The sequence below is a fragment of the Coregonus clupeaformis genome, chromosome 31 (genome assembly GCF_020615455.1).
Source record: "Coregonus clupeaformis isolate EN_2021a chromosome 31, ASM2061545v1, whole genome shotgun sequence".
NCBI lineage: Eukaryota > Metazoa > Chordata > Actinopteri > Salmoniformes > Salmonidae > Coregonus > Coregonus clupeaformis.
This window is the reverse complement of record NC_059222.1, coordinates 23,344,018-23,362,311: the sequence shown is the minus strand read 5'-3', so window position 1 is coordinate 23,362,311 and position 18,294 is coordinate 23,344,018. Positions and strand designations below refer to the sequence as shown.

Here is an 18,294-nt window from a genome sequence, read left to right as displayed (position 1 = left end):
TTGTGTCGATTGCACAGATCTGGGGAAGGGTACCAAAACATTTCCGCAGCATTGAAGGTCCCCAAGAACACAGTGGCCTCCATCACTCTTATATGGAAGAAGTTTGGAACCACCAAGACTCTTCCTAGAGCTGGCCGCCTGGCCAAACTGAGCAATTGGGGGAGAAAGGCCTTGGTTAGGGAGGTGACCAAGAACCCAATGGTCACTCTGACAGAACTCCAAAATTCCTCTGTGGAAATGAGAGAACCTACCAGAAGGACAACCATCTCTGTGGCACTCCACCAATTAGGACTTTATGGTAGAGTGGCCAGATGGAAGCCACTCCTCAATAAAAGGTAATGACAGCCCGCTTGGAGTTTGCCAAAAGGCACCTAAAGGACTCTCAGACCATGAGAAACAAGATTCTCTGGTCTGATGAAACCAAGATTGAACTCTTTGGCCTGAATGCAAGCCTCACGTCTGGAGGAAACCTGGCACCATCCCTACGGTGAAGCATGGTGGTGGCAGCATCATGCTGTGGGGATGTTTTTCAGCGGCAGTGACTGGGATACTAGTCAGGATCGAGGCAAAGATGAACGGAGCAAAGTACAGAGAGATCCTTGATCAAAACCTGCTCCAGAGCGCACAGGACCTCAGACTGGGGCGAAGGTTCACCTTCCAACAGGACAACGACCCTAAGCACACAGCCAAGACAACGCAGGATTGGCTTTGGGACAAGAGCCCGAACTTGAAAATACGCCCCCATCCCACCCGACAGAGCTTAAGAGGATCTGCAGAGAAGAATTGGAGAAACTCCCCAAATACAAGTGTGCCAAGCTTGTAGCGTCATACCCATCAAGACTCGATGCTGTAATCGCTGCCAAAGGTGCTTCAACAAAGTATTGAATATTTATGTAAATGTGATAGTTAAATTCTTTACACATTTTCAAAAATTTCTAAAAACCTCTTTTTACTTTGTCATTATGAGGTATTGTGTGTAGATTGATGAGGGGGGAAAAAAACAATTTATTCAATTTTAGAATAAGGCCGTAACGTAACAAAATGTGGAAAAAGTCAAGGGGTCTGAATACTTTCCGAATGCACTGTACATGCGACTTCTGCTACCAGAATATGAAGATCTGATTGTGTTCCGATCTGGCTGACCACTTCAGGAGGTGGTCAGGGATGCATTGTGTGCGGATTTCTCCTCAGTCTGGACACAATCAGGCTACCGAAAGTGCATACAGTGGACGACGTCATCAGCACTCCTCCCACAAGTCTGTATAACGTTGGAGGAAATACGTTCCTAGCGTGTGAGATAGGGCCCCGTGTAGCTCAGTTGGTAGAGCATGGCGTTTTCAACGCCAGGGTTGTGGGTTCGATTCCCACGGGGGGCCAGTATGAATTTTTTTTTGCACTCACTAACTGTAAGTCGCTCTGGATAAGAGCTCTGCTAAATGACTAAAATGTAAATGTGTTTGCTGGACTTTGCTAACCCGTTTGCAATCCCTTTAGCGTTGCTTGCTAGCTAGCTACAGAGGTTAGCTGGCTAGTTAGCGACAATAGTTAGCTACTGACATCAGTTGTTTTGTTATTATCATATTTAGCCTATTCCACCATTTGTAGAATGCATACTGGCATTTTCATATACCGCAGGAAAAGGGAATACGGATACACTATGGACACAGTAGACACATTTAAATGTAGGTGTGGACGCGTGATGCGTTTGGAATTCCATGATCAGAACTCTATGATCAAAATACTAAAGCTGCATGAACTGTCGAGTCTAGACATGGCCTTACAAACACAGACACAACACTATTGTGACGGCAGAGCAAATAAGTAACCAGCTTCTGTAACCGCAATGAGATCATCTGGGCCACAGAGACTCAATGGCACGTTTCTTTTTGTGTTCAGGCACGGGTTGGCCCCCTATGTTTTTAAAACTAGGTCCTGGTGCAGAAAATGAGACGGATACACTTTCATGAGAAGTAATAAAGTAGATTGTGGTTTTATGATATGACCTTCAATTTCTAAAAAGCAGTATACTAACTCCATAATGTAGATTTATTATAAGCTCCTCCCAAGGGCCCATTTTGGCGAGAGATTAAAACTCACTATGGTGGCAGCAACACTTTTTTTCTCTCGCAGACGCAGGAATACTGCCATTATTTTTAGCGTGCTAACCTCTGGCCCATTTTCTGGGCTATTCGCGGCATTTGGTACGGATGTCCCACTCTCTAAATAGGAGGGCATTCCATTGTGTGGAGACATACAACCTGAGACGTACACAGTTGGTTGGCTCTCCGTGTGATGATGTAGCAACATGCAGACTCTCCAGAGGAGGACCAGAGGGCATGGTATATAGGCAGACGCCAGACGGCCATCTTGCTTTGGGTCAGAGGGAGAGAGTTTGTGGGGGTGGGCTTTCACCCTGCTGCAAGTGGAGAGAATTATTCCGTTTCTGATGAAATAAGGTGACTTTCCCTGTAATAACTCCATGTACAGAGAGCACATGAACAGGAAACTAGTGTAAAATAACAAAAAAATGAGGACAGCCAACTACTAAAGATTAATAATACCACGGACTGAGAGGTTCTAGATTATCACCTAGGCAGCATGCTAAAGAATGCAACCATGGAACCGGTGGAAAAAGAGAGAAAAACTTTGGGAATGAGAACACCTGGTAGATGAAATCTGGGGTGATAAATGTCCTCGGTTCGATACCTCAATGAATTTATGCATGTTCTATTATGAGGGGGTGCGGATGAGACATGAAGAGGTGGTGGGGAGAGAGTTATTGAGAGAGACCGGGAGCTCTTCTCAATGTGCTGTGTAGCCAACCAAGCAGAGCACATTGCAAACAAACCATCTGTAGAGATAAGTAAAGAAGCGATTACAACAAGCCGGCTCAATTTCTGACAGTCTGACGCTTGGCTGCCTCCATATATTCCCCGAATTGATTTAAATGAAGAGGCTATGAATATTTTAGAGTGGAACCCCCTTAACCTAAGCCATTTCGATCTCCTCCTCTTCTCTCTCTGTGTGTGTGTGTGTGTATATATATATATGTGTGTGTATATATATATATGTATGTATGTACACTACCGTTCAAAAGTTTGGGGTCACTTAGAAATGTCCTTGTATTCGAAAGAAAAGCAATTTGTTTGTCCATTAAAATAACATCAAATTGATCAGAAATACAGTGTAGATATTGTTAATGTTGTAAATGGCTATTGTAGATGGAAACTGCTGATTTTTTTATGGAATATCTACATAGGCGTACAGAGGCACATTATCAGCAACCATCAGTCCTGTGTTCCAATGGCACGTTGTGTTTGCTAATCCAAGTTTATCATTTTAAAAGGTTAATTGATCATTAGAAAACCCTTTTGCAATTATGGGTTGTGGGTTTGGGGATTTGGGTTGTGGGTTTGTTTCCCACGGGGGGCCAGTATGAAAAATGTATGCACTCACTAACTGTAAGTTGCTCTGGATAAGAGCGTCTGCTAAATGACGGAAATGTAAAATGTTAGCACAGCTGAAACTGTTGTGCTGATTAAAAAAGCAATAAAACTGGCCTTCTTGAGACTAGTTGAGTATCTGGAGCATCAGCAATTGGGGGTTCGATTACAGGCTCAAAATGGCCAGAAACTCGTCAGTCTATTCTTGTTCTGAGAAATGAAGGCTATTCCATGTGAGAAATTGCCAAGAACCAGAAGATCTCGTACAACGATGTGTACTACTCCCTTCACAGAACAGCGCAAACTGGCTCTAACCAGAATAGAAAGAAGAGTGGGAGGCCCCGGTGCACAACTGAGCAAGAGGACAAATACATTAGAGTGTCTAGTTTGAGAAACAGACGCCTCACAGGTCCTCAACTGGCAGCTTCATTAAATAGTACCCGCAAAACACCAGTCTCAACGTCAACTGTGAAGAGGCGACGCCGGGATGCTGCAAAGAAAAATACATATCTCAGACTGGCCAATAAAAAGAAAAGATTAATATGGGCAGTCTGAGATATTGCTTTTATATATATATATATATATATATATATATATATATATATATATATTTATTAGGGGGGACAGAGGGAGAATGTAATTATCGACAGTGAGATTATGGCCTACAGTCACAATGTCTGCAATTACCAGTCTCCTTTAAGCTCTGATGAATCAATGACACTGGCTGGATCCTTTCTGTCCGCTTTGCTTTGTTCAACAAAGTGGGCTTTGCAGAGTAAACCCAACCTTGTCTGGGGATTTAGTGTCAAACCCAGCTTGCGTACAGTACTCTGACCAATGCCCCGGCCAATTCTCTCTGCAAACAAGCCACAGTCTGTTGGTGTATCCATGGGTGAGATTGTGAGTGCAAACACAATCTCCTCACAAATATTCTGAATTTCCCTCATGATTGAGGTCTAAAGATTTTCGTAATGTGCCGCCCACAGCAAATAAACCCCTTTAAGTCAGCGCTGTTGTGTGTATGTAAAACATGGGCGGTGCCAAGTGCCAATACTCAAGGTGACGAACCACACCTATTTGGCTCCTTTTTTTTAAACAATAATGCGTGAGCGCGGCGCGTTACCCGGATGCTCCTGGTAATCTGGTTCAGAGAGGCGTCTGTATTTGGCAAATTATGCATCGCATTAAAGCGATGACTGCTTTGAAGGTTGACAGCAGGGTGCCATTTGGGGAGGCGAGTGATGGCAGGTTGTGAAATGCTGCCTCGCGGCCTTTCCCAGGCACGGCACTGAACTCCTTTCACCCCGCGCCATTACAAACATACCCTGATGACAAAGCAGGTTATTGATGTGCACCTGAAGGTGAAATCGGGCGTCGTTCTGTGGAACACTGCGCTCTCGGCTTTCAGCCGTCCGGCAGGGCCACTAAATCACTGTCTGTGGGGCTGACAGGAGCAGGCAGACGCACGTGAGACTCTGAGTCTGCTGCTTACCCTGTTAAAACAGGGGACCTTGCCCAACGCAGGCATGTCCATCCATCTAGCCTGTCCCATCAGGTTCACGTCCACACAGCCTTAAGGGGAAAATACCCTGCCCATAAAAGCACTAAAAGGTGCTCGAGGAGTATGGACATGAAAGAGTATGCAGAAAATATATAGGTACATGGCATTGACACAAAGGGCAAATACTGTGGTTCAAAATGGTAGGGTAGAAAAAGGCCTGCAGTGTTCTAGTGAAAGAACACCTAAACTCAAGCACATGTGATTTACAGTAAACGAATCTATACTGAACAAAAATAAAAACATTTGAGTTACAGTTCATATAAGGAAATCAGTCAATTTAAATGAATTCATTAGGCCCTAATTTATGGATTTCACATGACTGGGAATACAGATGTGCATCTGTTGGTCACAGATACCTTAAAACAAAAACAAAAAAGTAGGGGCGTGGATCAGAAAACCAGTCAGTATCTGGTGTGACCACTATTCGCGTCTTGCAGCGCGACACATCTCCTTCGCATAGAGTTGATCAGGCTGTTGATTGTGGCCTGTGGGATGTTGTCCCACTCCTCTTCAATGGCTGTGCGAAGTTGCTGGATATTGACGGGAACTGGAACATGCTGTCCTACATGTCGATCCAGAACATCCCAAACATGCTCAATGGGTGTCATGTCTGGTGATTATGCAGGCCATCGAAGAACTGGGACATTTTCAGCTTCCAGGAATTGTGTACAGATCCTTGCAACGGAGCCGTGCATTATCATGCTGAAACATGAGGTGATGGTGGCGGATGAATGGGCCTCAGGATCTCATCACGGATCTCTGTGCATTCAAATTGCCATCAATAAAATGCATTTGTGTTCGTTGTCCGTAGCTTATGCCTGCCCATACCATAACCCCACCGCCACCATGGGGCACTCTGTTAACAACATTGACATCAGAAAACCGCTTGCCCACACAACGCCATACACGTGGTCTGGCGTTGTGAGGCCGGTTGGATGTACTGCCTAATTCTCTAAAACGACGTTGGAGGCAGCTTATGGTAGAGAAATGTACATTAAACTCTCTGGCAACAGCTCTGGTGGACATTCCTGCAGTCAGCATGCCAATTGCACACTCCCTCAAAACTTGAGACATCTGTGACATTGTGTTGTGTGATAAAACTGCACACTTTAGAGTGGCCTTTTATTGTCCCCAGCACAAGGTGCACCTGTGTAATGATCATGCTGTTTAATCAGCTTCTTGATATGCCATACCTGTCAGGGGGGTGGATTATCTTGGCAAATGAGAAATGCTCACTAACAGGGATGTAAATAAATTAGTGCATAAAGGTTGAGAGAAATAAGCTTTTTGTGTGTATGGAGCATTTCTGGGATCTTTTATTTCAGTTCATGAAACATGGGACTAACACTTTACATGTTGCGTTAATTTTTTTGTTCAGTGTATATAGAACATCATATTCACAATGCGAATCTATGCTACCACAAGCCTGCTTGGATTACAATTTTTTCCAGTTGTTATACTCAGCATCTCTACATTGCAGTGTCACAAAACACCAGCTTTTTGGGGGTTTAGTGGGGTTTAGTGGAACTGCCGTCTTTTTATGCAAAGTTATTTATTAACAGTTTCAAGTCCCTGGTGCATGCTGCCAGATTAAGTTTGTATGTCGGGGCGGAAACAATATCCATAGCTCATTCTCAAAGCCAACACTGCAATCGTTTGGCAAGCGGTGTGTCCAAACAGATCAGCCACAGTTTCCATGCACTGTAAAAACAGCACAAACAATTACCGGGCGGTCTCGCTATGCTGTATGACTCTTCAAGACTTCAACCCTGGGTGAAACCGCACGGGTTTACGCTTCACCAGCAAACTGGAACTCTTCCCCTTAAACTAATTCCATCCACACTCGCCCTGCCCAAAATTGCTCCCGCTGTTACAGTCCTTAGCGTTGGAAAACAATAAAAATACCATCTGTTTTTTCTTCTTCATTCCCCCCACCCCGAAAGGACTTCCGCACTTAAATACCACGAGTCAGATTAGTCAAGCAGTTAACAACCCCCCTCCAATACAGGAGATTAGAGCCAATAGGTCACTACTTGGAAGCTCTGCCTTGATAAAAAAGTCAAAGCTCTGCTCCATGGGCTGGTGTCAGCGCACAAACCCAACAGGCCATACGACAGCCTGAGAGAGGAAGTCAAAGCCGGAGTACTCTCACAGTGACTGGAGCCCACAATGTATCACCCTTACCCCCACCACCACCACCACCACTACCCACCCCTCCCGAGCAGTGTTTGACAGTCATGCGAAAAAGGCCATGCGCATTCCTTTATGCATGAGCCAGTAATTGCTGTAAGGATTCCGACGGCAGCAGCCCTCTGAAAGGAATGGAATCAAGTGCATTTAATCTGCTTGAACCCTTCGCTGAGACCGGGCATTGTTCTTCAGCACAATAACAGTCAGATAACTTGCTGGTTCTGCTGTTGTTGTTCCTTATGATGAACACGACTCACTGACATGGCTGGATAGGGATAACATAGCTCGCTTGGAGCATGTGAATATATAATGCGGTGAGTAGTAGCAGCTGATAATGTTGTGTCTTCGAGGCAGTTTTAGACTGATTTCACTCCAGTGGAGATGTCACTGAACGTACTCAGAGTTGAGAGGACTTCTGAAGGGTCATTTGATGAATAACCGAGATCGGTGCACCAGATATTGTTTGACTATCCTAGCCCTCTTTGGTTTAGATATATTCCCCCGCCAATTGAAACAGAATCTTGTACTACTAGGGCTGTTTTGTTTTTTACCCGTGATCCAATAATCCTCCAAAGCCATGTGATGACACCAAAGGATGTTATGTACACCCCCACCCCACCGACTCCCTCCTCGACTCCCTCTCTTCCCCCAACCCCCCTCAGTTTCCCCCATTGTGCACTAAACTTTTTATTGCATCCAGGCAGTAAGGCAGAGCTCTCCCCACTACTCCTATGAGCACAACAATGTATACCAGAGCTTGGGATCAGAGGTATTTTCCTGGTTCTGCTAGCCTCTCGCAATATTAGCTCACGTGGTTTGAATCAATGCCGCCACTAGAGCCGCTCACTGGACCAATACGATAATAGCGTACAGGCTGGAGTCCACAGCTCAGTGAGGGCTTTTGCTGCCTGTTTTGTGTTCCGAGGAGCTGAATTGCTTTAACCCTAGTAGAGATGTAACCTCCCAAACAAGACCAGCTGCATGTGAGGAGTTTCTGTCTGTGATTGGTGTTGTTGTCAATATGTTTCTCAATGTCTAATTCCCATCTCTGTCCAAACCTTATGACTTTAGTAAACACAGAATCAGGTCAGGCTGGACGGATATTCATATGACAAACCCTGGGGCCTGGGTGCATTTGTCAATACCCTGATAAGAAATAGACACGTTCTCATTTACATAGCCCAGATTTACTGAGGAAATGATCCCTTCTCGGGATATGAGAGTCCCTGGCTGTTATGGTCACTCAGCAGTAATCAACAAGCAGACCACTTCTACTATAAAGTCCCAGTGTGCTTTGTGACTAGTGGCACAGCAGGTTACCCCCAGTGTAGCTCAGTTGGTAGAGCATGGCGCTTGCAACGCCAGGGTTGTGGGTTCGTTTCCCACGGGGGGCCAGTATGAAAATGTATGCACTCACTAACTGTAAGTCGCTCTGGATAAGAGCGTCTGCTAAATGACTAAAAATGTAAAAAAATGGGGGTAGAGAATGGAATGACCCTTCAAATGATACTTTGTTGCCACAATAAAATTCTCAATTGCTCCAGATGCACTTTATAGCCAATTCTGTGAGTGTGGCAGGGGGGACCATTCTCCTCCACGTGTACACTGTTTCTAGAAGAAATAAGAACTTCTAGCTGATGATATTTGGTCATTGAAGCACTTTTTTAATTGACTTATATGCTATATATGCTAGATGTTCAGCAATATGCCACTAGTGCAAACTCTAAAACAACAACATAATAGGTATTATTATTATTATAATTTTTAATCTGTGCATATTAATACACTATCAATAATTATATAATGACTACAGATCTGCATATTTAGGCTGCATAATTACCGGTAAATTCATACTGATATGTGTCAACGCATTCAAATTAATATTTATCCTCAATGGAAAAGCATTTAATATTTTTGAACGAGGTGTGTATCAAGGCAACATATCTACAGCAATGGATCTAGAATAGTTTATTGCAGGTGCTGAAGGTTAATGCCAGCAGGAAAGTTTGATCTGAATACATTTGGTATGCCTGGATAAAACCTCGTGGTTATTAATCAAAATGCAATGGCTTGGATAACATTGCATGCATTATAGGCTACTGTGGGCTATATGCGACAGAGATACCTTTACATTATTTCAAAAAGCTGAACGTGGGTTATAGAAGACAGGGATCCAAAAGTGGGTCAATTAAATGCCGGATTATGATGTAAGTAATACAGTAATTACCATGTAATAGGCTACATGGGATATAAACTAGTGATTATTAACCTGATTAAAACGATTTTAATAGGCCTAATAATATGCTATAACGTTATGTCAAATAAATGTCAGCCTTTACAAATGAAAGCGCAATAATTCACTACACTTCAGAGAACAAATATCGTGAACATTTAGCTCAGAAAAACAGTGGCATAGTTGAGCATAAAGGGCTTCGCGTGAACTTCGCCAATTAGTGAAATGAAGTTAAAGAAGCAGAGAAAATGCCACATACAGTGATTCGAGCCGTTCCAGTGTTGGTTTCTGATGGACGTGCTGTAGTGATGGGGTGCTCCGGGCACAAGTCCTTTCTCTGGGATCAAACATCCTCTGCTCTGGTTGTAGTAATCCATCATTAAAAACGGGTTCGGGCTGGGATTCAGTCCCACGACGTCCACACTCTCATACATCATACGTAGAGAGAAAGCGGGCAGATTATTGTCCGAAGAGAGAGAAAAAGAACGTCTGCTGCGCGCAACAATTTGGGCACACGAAAATAGGAGCAGCAGCCTTGTGGTTTTCAGTTTGCCACCAGTAGAGGTAGTAGACTGTGCAATGGGGTAAAAACGGCAATAAATTCAATATAAAGGGAATAAATCCGTTCATAGACACGACACTTTAAGGTTTCGGGTCCACTAGTTGTTTAGAGTCAAACCGCTACAAAACTAGAATAATTGTATGGAATATTCACCCACACTCAATTTGAACACATAGTTCAAAAGAATGGTCAACGTCATGTCAAAAGTGAGGTTTGGAATGCACCGAATGGTTAGTTTAATCGAAAAGACGACCGGAATAACTTCATCGGATCAGTTCAATGGCCTTGCTCAAATAGTAAACTAAATCGAAACCTAGATTATATACCCTACAAATTCCAAAAACACCTGAAACCACGCAAAGGGGACCCAGTCCATTTCAATAACACTGCACCCACATCAGAATAGGCAAAAGAGAGCAGTTGCTGATCAATCAGTATGGAATTCCGTATTTAGTTCCAACTCGTCCTCTGTGATAAGGAAGATAGTCCAACCAAAGCAAGAGCGCAAACGGGACAATCAGCCTGCTGTCTGTCCGCCTATCCACTTATCTTGTCTACGGTGCAACAACACCAATGTACGACGACTTGATTTGCTACATATCTTGCCCTTCTTGTATTTAAATGTACTGATTCGCACAACACATTCGGTTATTCTTGTTTGTATTTCAAGAGGAGCCGAATTCGCTCCAACACAAATTGTGTGGCTATCATGTTCTGCAGAATGTGACAAGGCACAGCAGCTGGGCTTCGGCTCCACCTACAATCGCTTCTTATTTAACCCTTCACAGACATCACCAAACAGAGCGGGACGTGGGGCATATGTGAGAGGAACGAACACAAGCCCGCTGGCGCCTCTGCCTGCCTCTCTATAATATAAAAGTGCGTGGCACTTTAAAAAAGTAACATATTGAATGACATAATTAAGTTTAGTAAACTCCTTAATTAACCTTATGTCTTTTCAGAGAGTTAATGAACATAATTTATTATTCAATGTGCCTATAACTCTTTTCCTAGAAGTTGTCTACCCTCACTCGTCATTTGGGCACCTCCTTCCAACTAATTTGACCCCTTCCCCGTGTTCTCATCGTTCACTACCCTCCTTTTTTTCTCTCAGTAGCTGTCTGCTAATTTGTCTAATGCTATGCGGCTGAACTTTTCTTGAACTCATGGAAGCAGGCAGCCTCACCTCCAAATGACCCACACGCTGACTCGGATTTTGCCTCTGCGTTTCTCATCTGACATCATTCAAGGTTTCCCACCTTGTACACCCAATATTACACAATCACACTTTCCCTAAAGTGCTGCTCACTGAACCAGCGCAGATTACTTCTGGTTTCTGCTCAGAGGCTACGAGTTACAGTCAACCAGGCACTGTTACCAATAACTGACACTTTTTCCAACCACAATAAAATATATAAAGTCGTTTCCAAGTTTTCTAATAGTTTGAATGAAGTTTGCTACATCAAGTTGGTGTGGGTGCAACATTGTTGCCATTTCCTTAAAAAAAAGGAGTAGACAACACTAGTTTTTATTCCATTGTTATAACCTTTACTACATCATTACAACACTGATCCAGCAGGGTGTTGAAACAACACTAACCATTTCCATCCAAACAATAGATAATACAAACTTTATAACTCCAAAACTATGACCAGTTGACTAATAGGAAGAATTCTGAATAAGTAGATTTTTTTTGTTGCATTTCTGTCTTCTGTAGCCTCTTCTGACATCTATCCAACATATTAGCCCAACACATGATACATTTCTGAAATCCTCAAGATGTTTCCTAATCAAACAAAAAAAACTAAATGTTGATATCATATTCACAGAAAGCATGACACACCCATTTACGTACACAGAGTCAAAACCATATTTTCAGTTCGCATTTGCTAGACTGGGACAGCATGTTTGATAAACTGGGACACCATTATTATAGTCCTAATTGTACCCCAATGATAACTGAACTCAATTTCGTGTGATTAGGAAACATTTGAGGATTTCAGGAATGTACAGTATCATGTGTTGGGCTAGAATGTTGGACAGATGTCTAAAGAGGTTACAGAAGATGGAAATGCAACAAGTGTCACACTTTTTCTGAATTCACTCAAATAACAGTACTAATAGAACCAATGAACAGGATATAGTACTAGAAGAACCAGAGCCCTGACTAAACCTAAGTACAAGGGGGTCCCTAATGTAAACTGGATGTCTTTCCTCCATTGGAAAAGCCTATTAGACTGTCCCACTTTAGCTACTCCATGCTGTCCCACTTTAGCTACTCCATGCTGTCCTACTTTAGCTACTCCATGCTGTCCTACTTTAGCTACTCCATGCTGTCCTACTTTAGCTACTCCATGCTGTCCCACTTTAGCTACTCCATGCTGTCCTACTTTAGCTACTCCATGCTGTCCTACTTTAGCTAGATATGGTTGGTAAAGTAAAAAAAAAAAAAAAATGACAATTACAAAATTGAAACATAATATTGGCTTACTTTTTGTTTGTATTTTGATGCACCAGTACATAGTATGCACATTTACATCACAATTTAGCACAGTGCATTATTTATGACAGTTCTATAACCCTAACATCAAAACAGAACAAAAAGCTATGTCACTGATCTTACTGTGTACTTCACTTCCTGTTTGAAGCTTGCTCTGCCCCCCTCTATGATGTCACACCAATGAAGTGTCATGATTTTGATCATGTGGTTTTTCTCTGCAAGGGCTTAGTAACAATAGTTTAGATTTTCTCTTGTCAGACCAATAAATAAACTTGTCAGGATTAAGCTGTCCAAGTTTATATGATGTCCCACTCTTTCCTAATTCCCCCTACATGATGTTTCAGGCCTGATACCTTTGCATATCACAGTACAGGGTTTAGCCAGTGCCCCTCCCCCACCCAGGGCTCATTATTGGTAATAATGATGAACGGGTTGACTCATAACCCGCAGTCCCCGCGGTTATATCCGCGGAGTGGACGGGTTTAGGGTCATGAAATGTTGTGTGGATGAAGGGTGTTTGGGGTGGCGGGTGGGTTGAATAAAAAGAAAACAATGCAGAAAAAATCCATAAATGTATAATTCTTGTGCAATCCATATCTAAAGGCAACATTGAGGTTTTTCTTTGATTATTTGTATCTGCCGTTAGTGCGTAAGCCTATGTTTTAGGGCCTAACTGTATGAGCGCCAAAAACACGCCAATTGCCACAGGCTTTTGGGAAACTGTAGGCCTTATAATATCAACTCCTGCAGAATTAAGCCTTTCTTGCAGTAAAATGATACACCAAATGTACATTTTGAATCGGGAACAGGAGTGGAGAAATAGGATCGATTTCTTTCAGCATCTTAAGAGAATGAATGAGTGGTTAGGGACCGTCTGTAAAAGTGCTATCTTTATCATAAAAGCTGATAGTATTTAAGCCACATAAAATATACATCCAAGCCGAACTTACATTTTATTAGAAACATGTTGGATCGTTTTCACAGCTTTCAATTCCCTTAAAACCAGTCAAACTGATATAATTTGGAAATTTTGCATGGAATATCTTTAATAATGTTTGTTTTGTTATTGCATTAACTCCCGGTCCATAAATGTAGCAGAGATGAAAGAGAAAACGTTACAGATGAAGCTAGATTACTAGATTGAAACATTCATTATATTGATGTATGACATTATTCTGATGAGCAAGGATTTATTTAGTCTTCTAGGGCAACATAATGACAGAAGAGAAGCTGCATATAGGTCTATGTAATTATAGAGAAGTTGAATAACAAATAGCCTACCAAAATGTTGGAAATTATATGCAGAAACATAGGCCTATCTAACTTTAAAAATAAATCCCGCACCCCCTGTCCAAAAATTGTTCCGCCATCTCTGACTGTCCAGCGCATTTTCTATATTTATTTGCAGGTTAGGGTCGGGTGCGGGTCTCAGATTTTCACTTTATCACATATAGTTGGGCGGTTGCGGATGGGTTATTAGCAATTGCGGGCAGGTGCGGGTGAACAAATAGCTGACCCACGCATCACTAATTGGTACATCCCAGCCTCATCTGAACCCAATGACTGTATATATGAATGGACAATGCCATCGATCACGTGACACCATTCATTCCTATGTCAAATCAAATCAAATGTATTGGTCGCGTACACAGTTTAGCAGATGTGAAGCCAAGGAAGTCTGTTAAGATGGGGTCTCATGTGGGAGATTTATATAGACATAACATTCGCAGTTTGAGCTTCTCCAGGAAGTGATGTTGCAGGTTACTCAGTGCTGACCCCTCTCATTCAGTATCTCAAGTTGAAGGCCGAACAGGTACTGCATGCTGCCATTAGCAACAAAATTATCATAATAACTTCTTCTGTGTGCAATTTTAAAATAATCGGTTCAAGGACATACATCTGGTGTAATAGAAGCCATTTTTTTGTTTTTTTCACAAAGATTGTCCATGAAGATTGCCATCTTCCCATTCGCGATAATGGGGGATCCTGTTTTCTGCTAACAATGCCTGTAGTACCACGGTCAGCCTTGAACTTTGTTTACATTTTTACATTTTACTCATTTAGCAGACGCTCTTATCCAGAGCGACTTACAGTTAGTGAGTGCATACATTTTTAATTTGTGGCTTCAATGAGAAGGGGCAGTCGTTCTGCCTGAACCACAGGGCCATGACTGGGCCTGACTGAAAAGGTGTTAGAGGGATTATTGTCATTGTCCACAGAGGGGGGTGGCCTGCTCCTCCTTTGACTGTGACCCTTATCTAATGCAGGGCCCAGACTGTTTACTTTGACTGATAACAAGTCAGCAGAGAGCCAGCTCTGGGTAGATACCACAGAAGAAATTCCTTCTCAGGATTGGCCTCAACGAGTAATGGTGTCAGAAATTCTCTGCCTGTTTTTTCCCCAGATTGGGCAGTGTTTAATTGACCTCTACATCGTATTGGCACAGCCAGAGTGGGAGATAATGGTCGATCACTAAAGACTTAAAATGGTCCAAACACGTGCACAGTCGTGAAGAAGGCGCGACAGCGTTTCTTACCCCTCAGGAGTTTGAAAAAGTTTGGCATGGGCCCTCAAATCATCTAGAAGTTCTACAGCTGTACCATTGAGAGCATTTTGACTGGCTGCATCACCGCTTGGTATGGCAATAGCACCGCCCTCCATCGCATGGTGCTACAGAGGGTTGTGCAGACAGCCCAGTACATCACTGGGGCCGAGCTCCCTGCCATCCAGGACCTCTATGTCAGGCGGTGTGAAAGGAAGACCCGGAAAATCGTTAAAGACGTCAACCACCCAAGCCATAGACTGTTCTCTCTGCTTCCGTACAGCAAGCGGTACCGGTGCATCAAACCTGGCAACAACAGGCTCTTGAACAGCTTCTATCCCCAAGCAATAAGACTGATAAATAGATAACAATATAGCTACACAGACTATCTGAGTTAACCTTGTATCTTTATTGACCTTTTTCTTTTCATTTTTGTCTCTATGCACACTCACACACTCACTGCATAATCTTCTCACTCACACATAACATTCACATACATTTATACTGACTCTACACACATGTACACCCCACTCACATACAAGCTGCTGCTACTCTTTTTATCATATATCCTGATGCCTAGTGACCTTACCCCTATAGATATAATAATAATAATAATAATAATAATATCTACCTCTATCGATCCAGTATCCCTGCACATTGTAAATATGGTACTGGAACTGACCCTGTATATAGTATGCTTGCTTACTTATTGTGTTCTTTATATTTCTGCTTATTTCTCGTGTTTCTTTTTCTAGGATGACATTGTTATTGATTATTGCATTGTTGGGTTTTGAGTTTGCAAGAAAGGCATTTCACTGTACTTGTGCATGTGACATTAAAACCTGAAACTTGTATTGTTGATTATTTCTTATCATGGAGAGGAGGCATGGGAAAGCTTGAGTAACCAACCCTCTTTTTCAGGCCTTCTGAGGACAAAAGTCACATTGCCGGGACTTGAAAAGAAGCAGAAGTCAATGCCAAAGAGTTCCTTCAAAACATAACTAACCATTCTGAATCTATGCAGGCGCCAGGAGACTTAATGAGTGCTGTTTTTCAGGCTTAGAGAGAGAGATAGCTAGAGGGGAAGAGAGAGAGAGAGAGAGAGAGAGAGAGAGAGAGAGAGGAGAGAGAGAGAGAGAGAGAGAGAGAGAGAGAGAGAGAGAGAGGGAGAGAGAGAGAGAGAGAGAGAGAGAGAGAGAGAGAGAGAGAGAGAGAGAGAGAGAGAGAGAGAGAGAGAGAGAGAGAGAGAGAGAGAGCGAGAGCGAGAGATGGAGACAGAAGAGGAAAAGAGAGTGAAGAGAGAATGGGGGAGGTGCTTTTTCCCTTTCGGCATGGGGATATTACATCAGCATTCGCTGGGAGAATGAGGGTGCTGGCACGCTGCCATGCGGTGCCCGGTCATATCTGTGCCCACTGCCCCTGGCTTTGAAGGACAGGTCTCTGGAGCCAGAGGCTTGTTTTGACATTAGGAAGTGAGAGAGTCGGGATTGTCACACCCAACACTGAGCCAAAGGACGCAAGCTCGGCTAGTTAGAGGTTAAGTGAATGTGGTCAGTGGCTTCTGGCACAAGTTAGCGGCCGTGTGTGAAGGCAAAGCCTAGGAGGTGGAGGAGCCGGTGCTAGCTAGCCAGCCTACTCAAATATGCCAGAGACAGAGAGAGTGGCTTCAAAAGCTCCACACTCCTGAGAACACAGAAAGCTATAGAGAGATTGGACCTTTGTGTGTGTGTGTTACTCTACTGCATGGATCAGGCTTCAAAGCGTGGTTACTTAAAGCCTCAACGGCCCACTGATGGAAAGGCCTTGATTAAAGCACCATTCAGGCATTATTGTCTGGCAGAAATGGCACTGTTATGTAAGTAATAATAGAGGGATATGAGGGTAAACACAATGATTAAGGAGCGTAATTGGAGGAGAGATTGGATGGGGGTTGGGGAGAGGAGAGAAGGGAGAGAGTGAGTGGAAGAATGGATTATTTGAGGGAATTCAGAGAGCTTTATGAGTGAGGGTGGAGAGGAGATTGCAGCCTGAACCTTGAGGGTGTCAAACTATTTTTACAGCCCGTCTCTCCTTGCCCCAATCAAGGGTGTTAAGAAGCAGTAAAATGTTGTCCCTCACCATTCCCCCCCCATAGGACAGGAGATAGCTAGCTACAGGTCTACAGGTTAGAACAAACAATAGGTCATTGGGCTAACTGCTATAGTGCTGAGAGGGTGAAATAAAAATCGAGGTTTACAGGCGTAGAACCATGCAAGATAAGGAGGAGTATGTTTTTTTGTTGTTGCTAACGTTGGCCACGATTCAGCAACGTCTAATCAGCTGTCCCCTGATGCTTGTGTTCTCACACTTTTCAGATTTGTATTGCTCCACTTACTTCCTGTAACAATATGTTCTTTATCGGAGTGGACAGACAAAAAAAAAAAAAGGAAAAGTCAAGTGTTTTACAGCTAAGTTCGGTAAAAGAGTGGAGAAAAGCCAGCCAAGTAGTGTTTCCCATCAGCTAGTCCGCTCGACAACACTTGGCAGGGAGTAGACCCATCTGCTGACAAGATAAGGACGGACATGTTTGAGTCAGTCCAGTCCTGCTCGTCTAATTTTGGATTTCCCATCATCTGCTCGTATCCAGATCCCAGTTCTCCACACCCTCCTCCTCCTCCCACACACTAGCTCTAGCACATTTGCCAACAGATGGTTAATACCAGCACCCAGACTAGGAGATCAGAGATAGCCGAGGGAAGCCAGCTTTGCAAAGCTTTCCTTTTCTCTTATAATATCTTATGTGCGACCTAATAAAGCCGAACAGCAGGAGAGACCAAATAGAGAAAGAACTTAAGATGAGGAAATAGAGGCAAGAAGGTCCACTAGCTTCGCAACAAAAAACACAGACACAGATAGTGCATACTCTTGTCTCTAAACTCTTCTGTTTTGCAGCAGTTTGTGTGTCCTGCGTTTATCCCATGACTGTGCAGCTCACTCCCACGGCTGGCATCGCTGCATGGCAAACATCCTCATGCCAGTCTGCCAGTACTCCACTTTACAGTGAGCTGCATTTGTCTGTCTGGCCCACAAGCCCAGGTGTTTTCACTATACCTGAGATGGCATGGGCTTAGCGACATCGCTGTTATCACCCTGCTCCCCGCTTCCAGCCGTGTGTGTGTGTGTTTACACAGCTGGTTTTCTGCAGCCCGTGTGCTCGCCGCAGCTGGCCAAAAACAGCAGCTGCGCCCGCCGACAGTGAGTTGATGGTGTAAAGGACTCTCCAT

The 18,294-nt window shown here is 43.4% G+C and overlaps 1 protein-coding gene and 1 non-coding gene across 5 annotated transcripts in view; one reads left to right on the top strand and one right to left on the bottom strand.

Moving 5' to 3' along the window:
- The window catches only part of LOC121547235 (retinoic acid receptor alpha), a 120,824-nt gene that overhangs the window by 62,785 nt on the left and 39,745 nt on the right, over positions 1–18,294 (bottom strand). For 2 of the 4 annotated variants that reach the window (XM_045209815.1, XM_041858402.2), the window contains exon 1: positions 9,687–10,711. The exons of the other annotated variants lie outside the window; for them this stretch is intronic. In XM_045209815.1, the coding sequence (XP_045065750.1) occupies positions 9,687–9,864 (178 nt within the window). In that variant the 5' untranslated portion in view covers positions 9,865–10,711. Of the gene's footprint in view, positions 1–9,686; positions 10,712–18,294 lie in introns of those variants that run through there. 4 annotated transcript variants of the gene reach the window in all.
- trnae-uuc lies at positions 1,302–1,377 on the top strand. The gene has a single exon. It is a non-coding gene; the product is annotated as a tRNA-Glu (tRNA).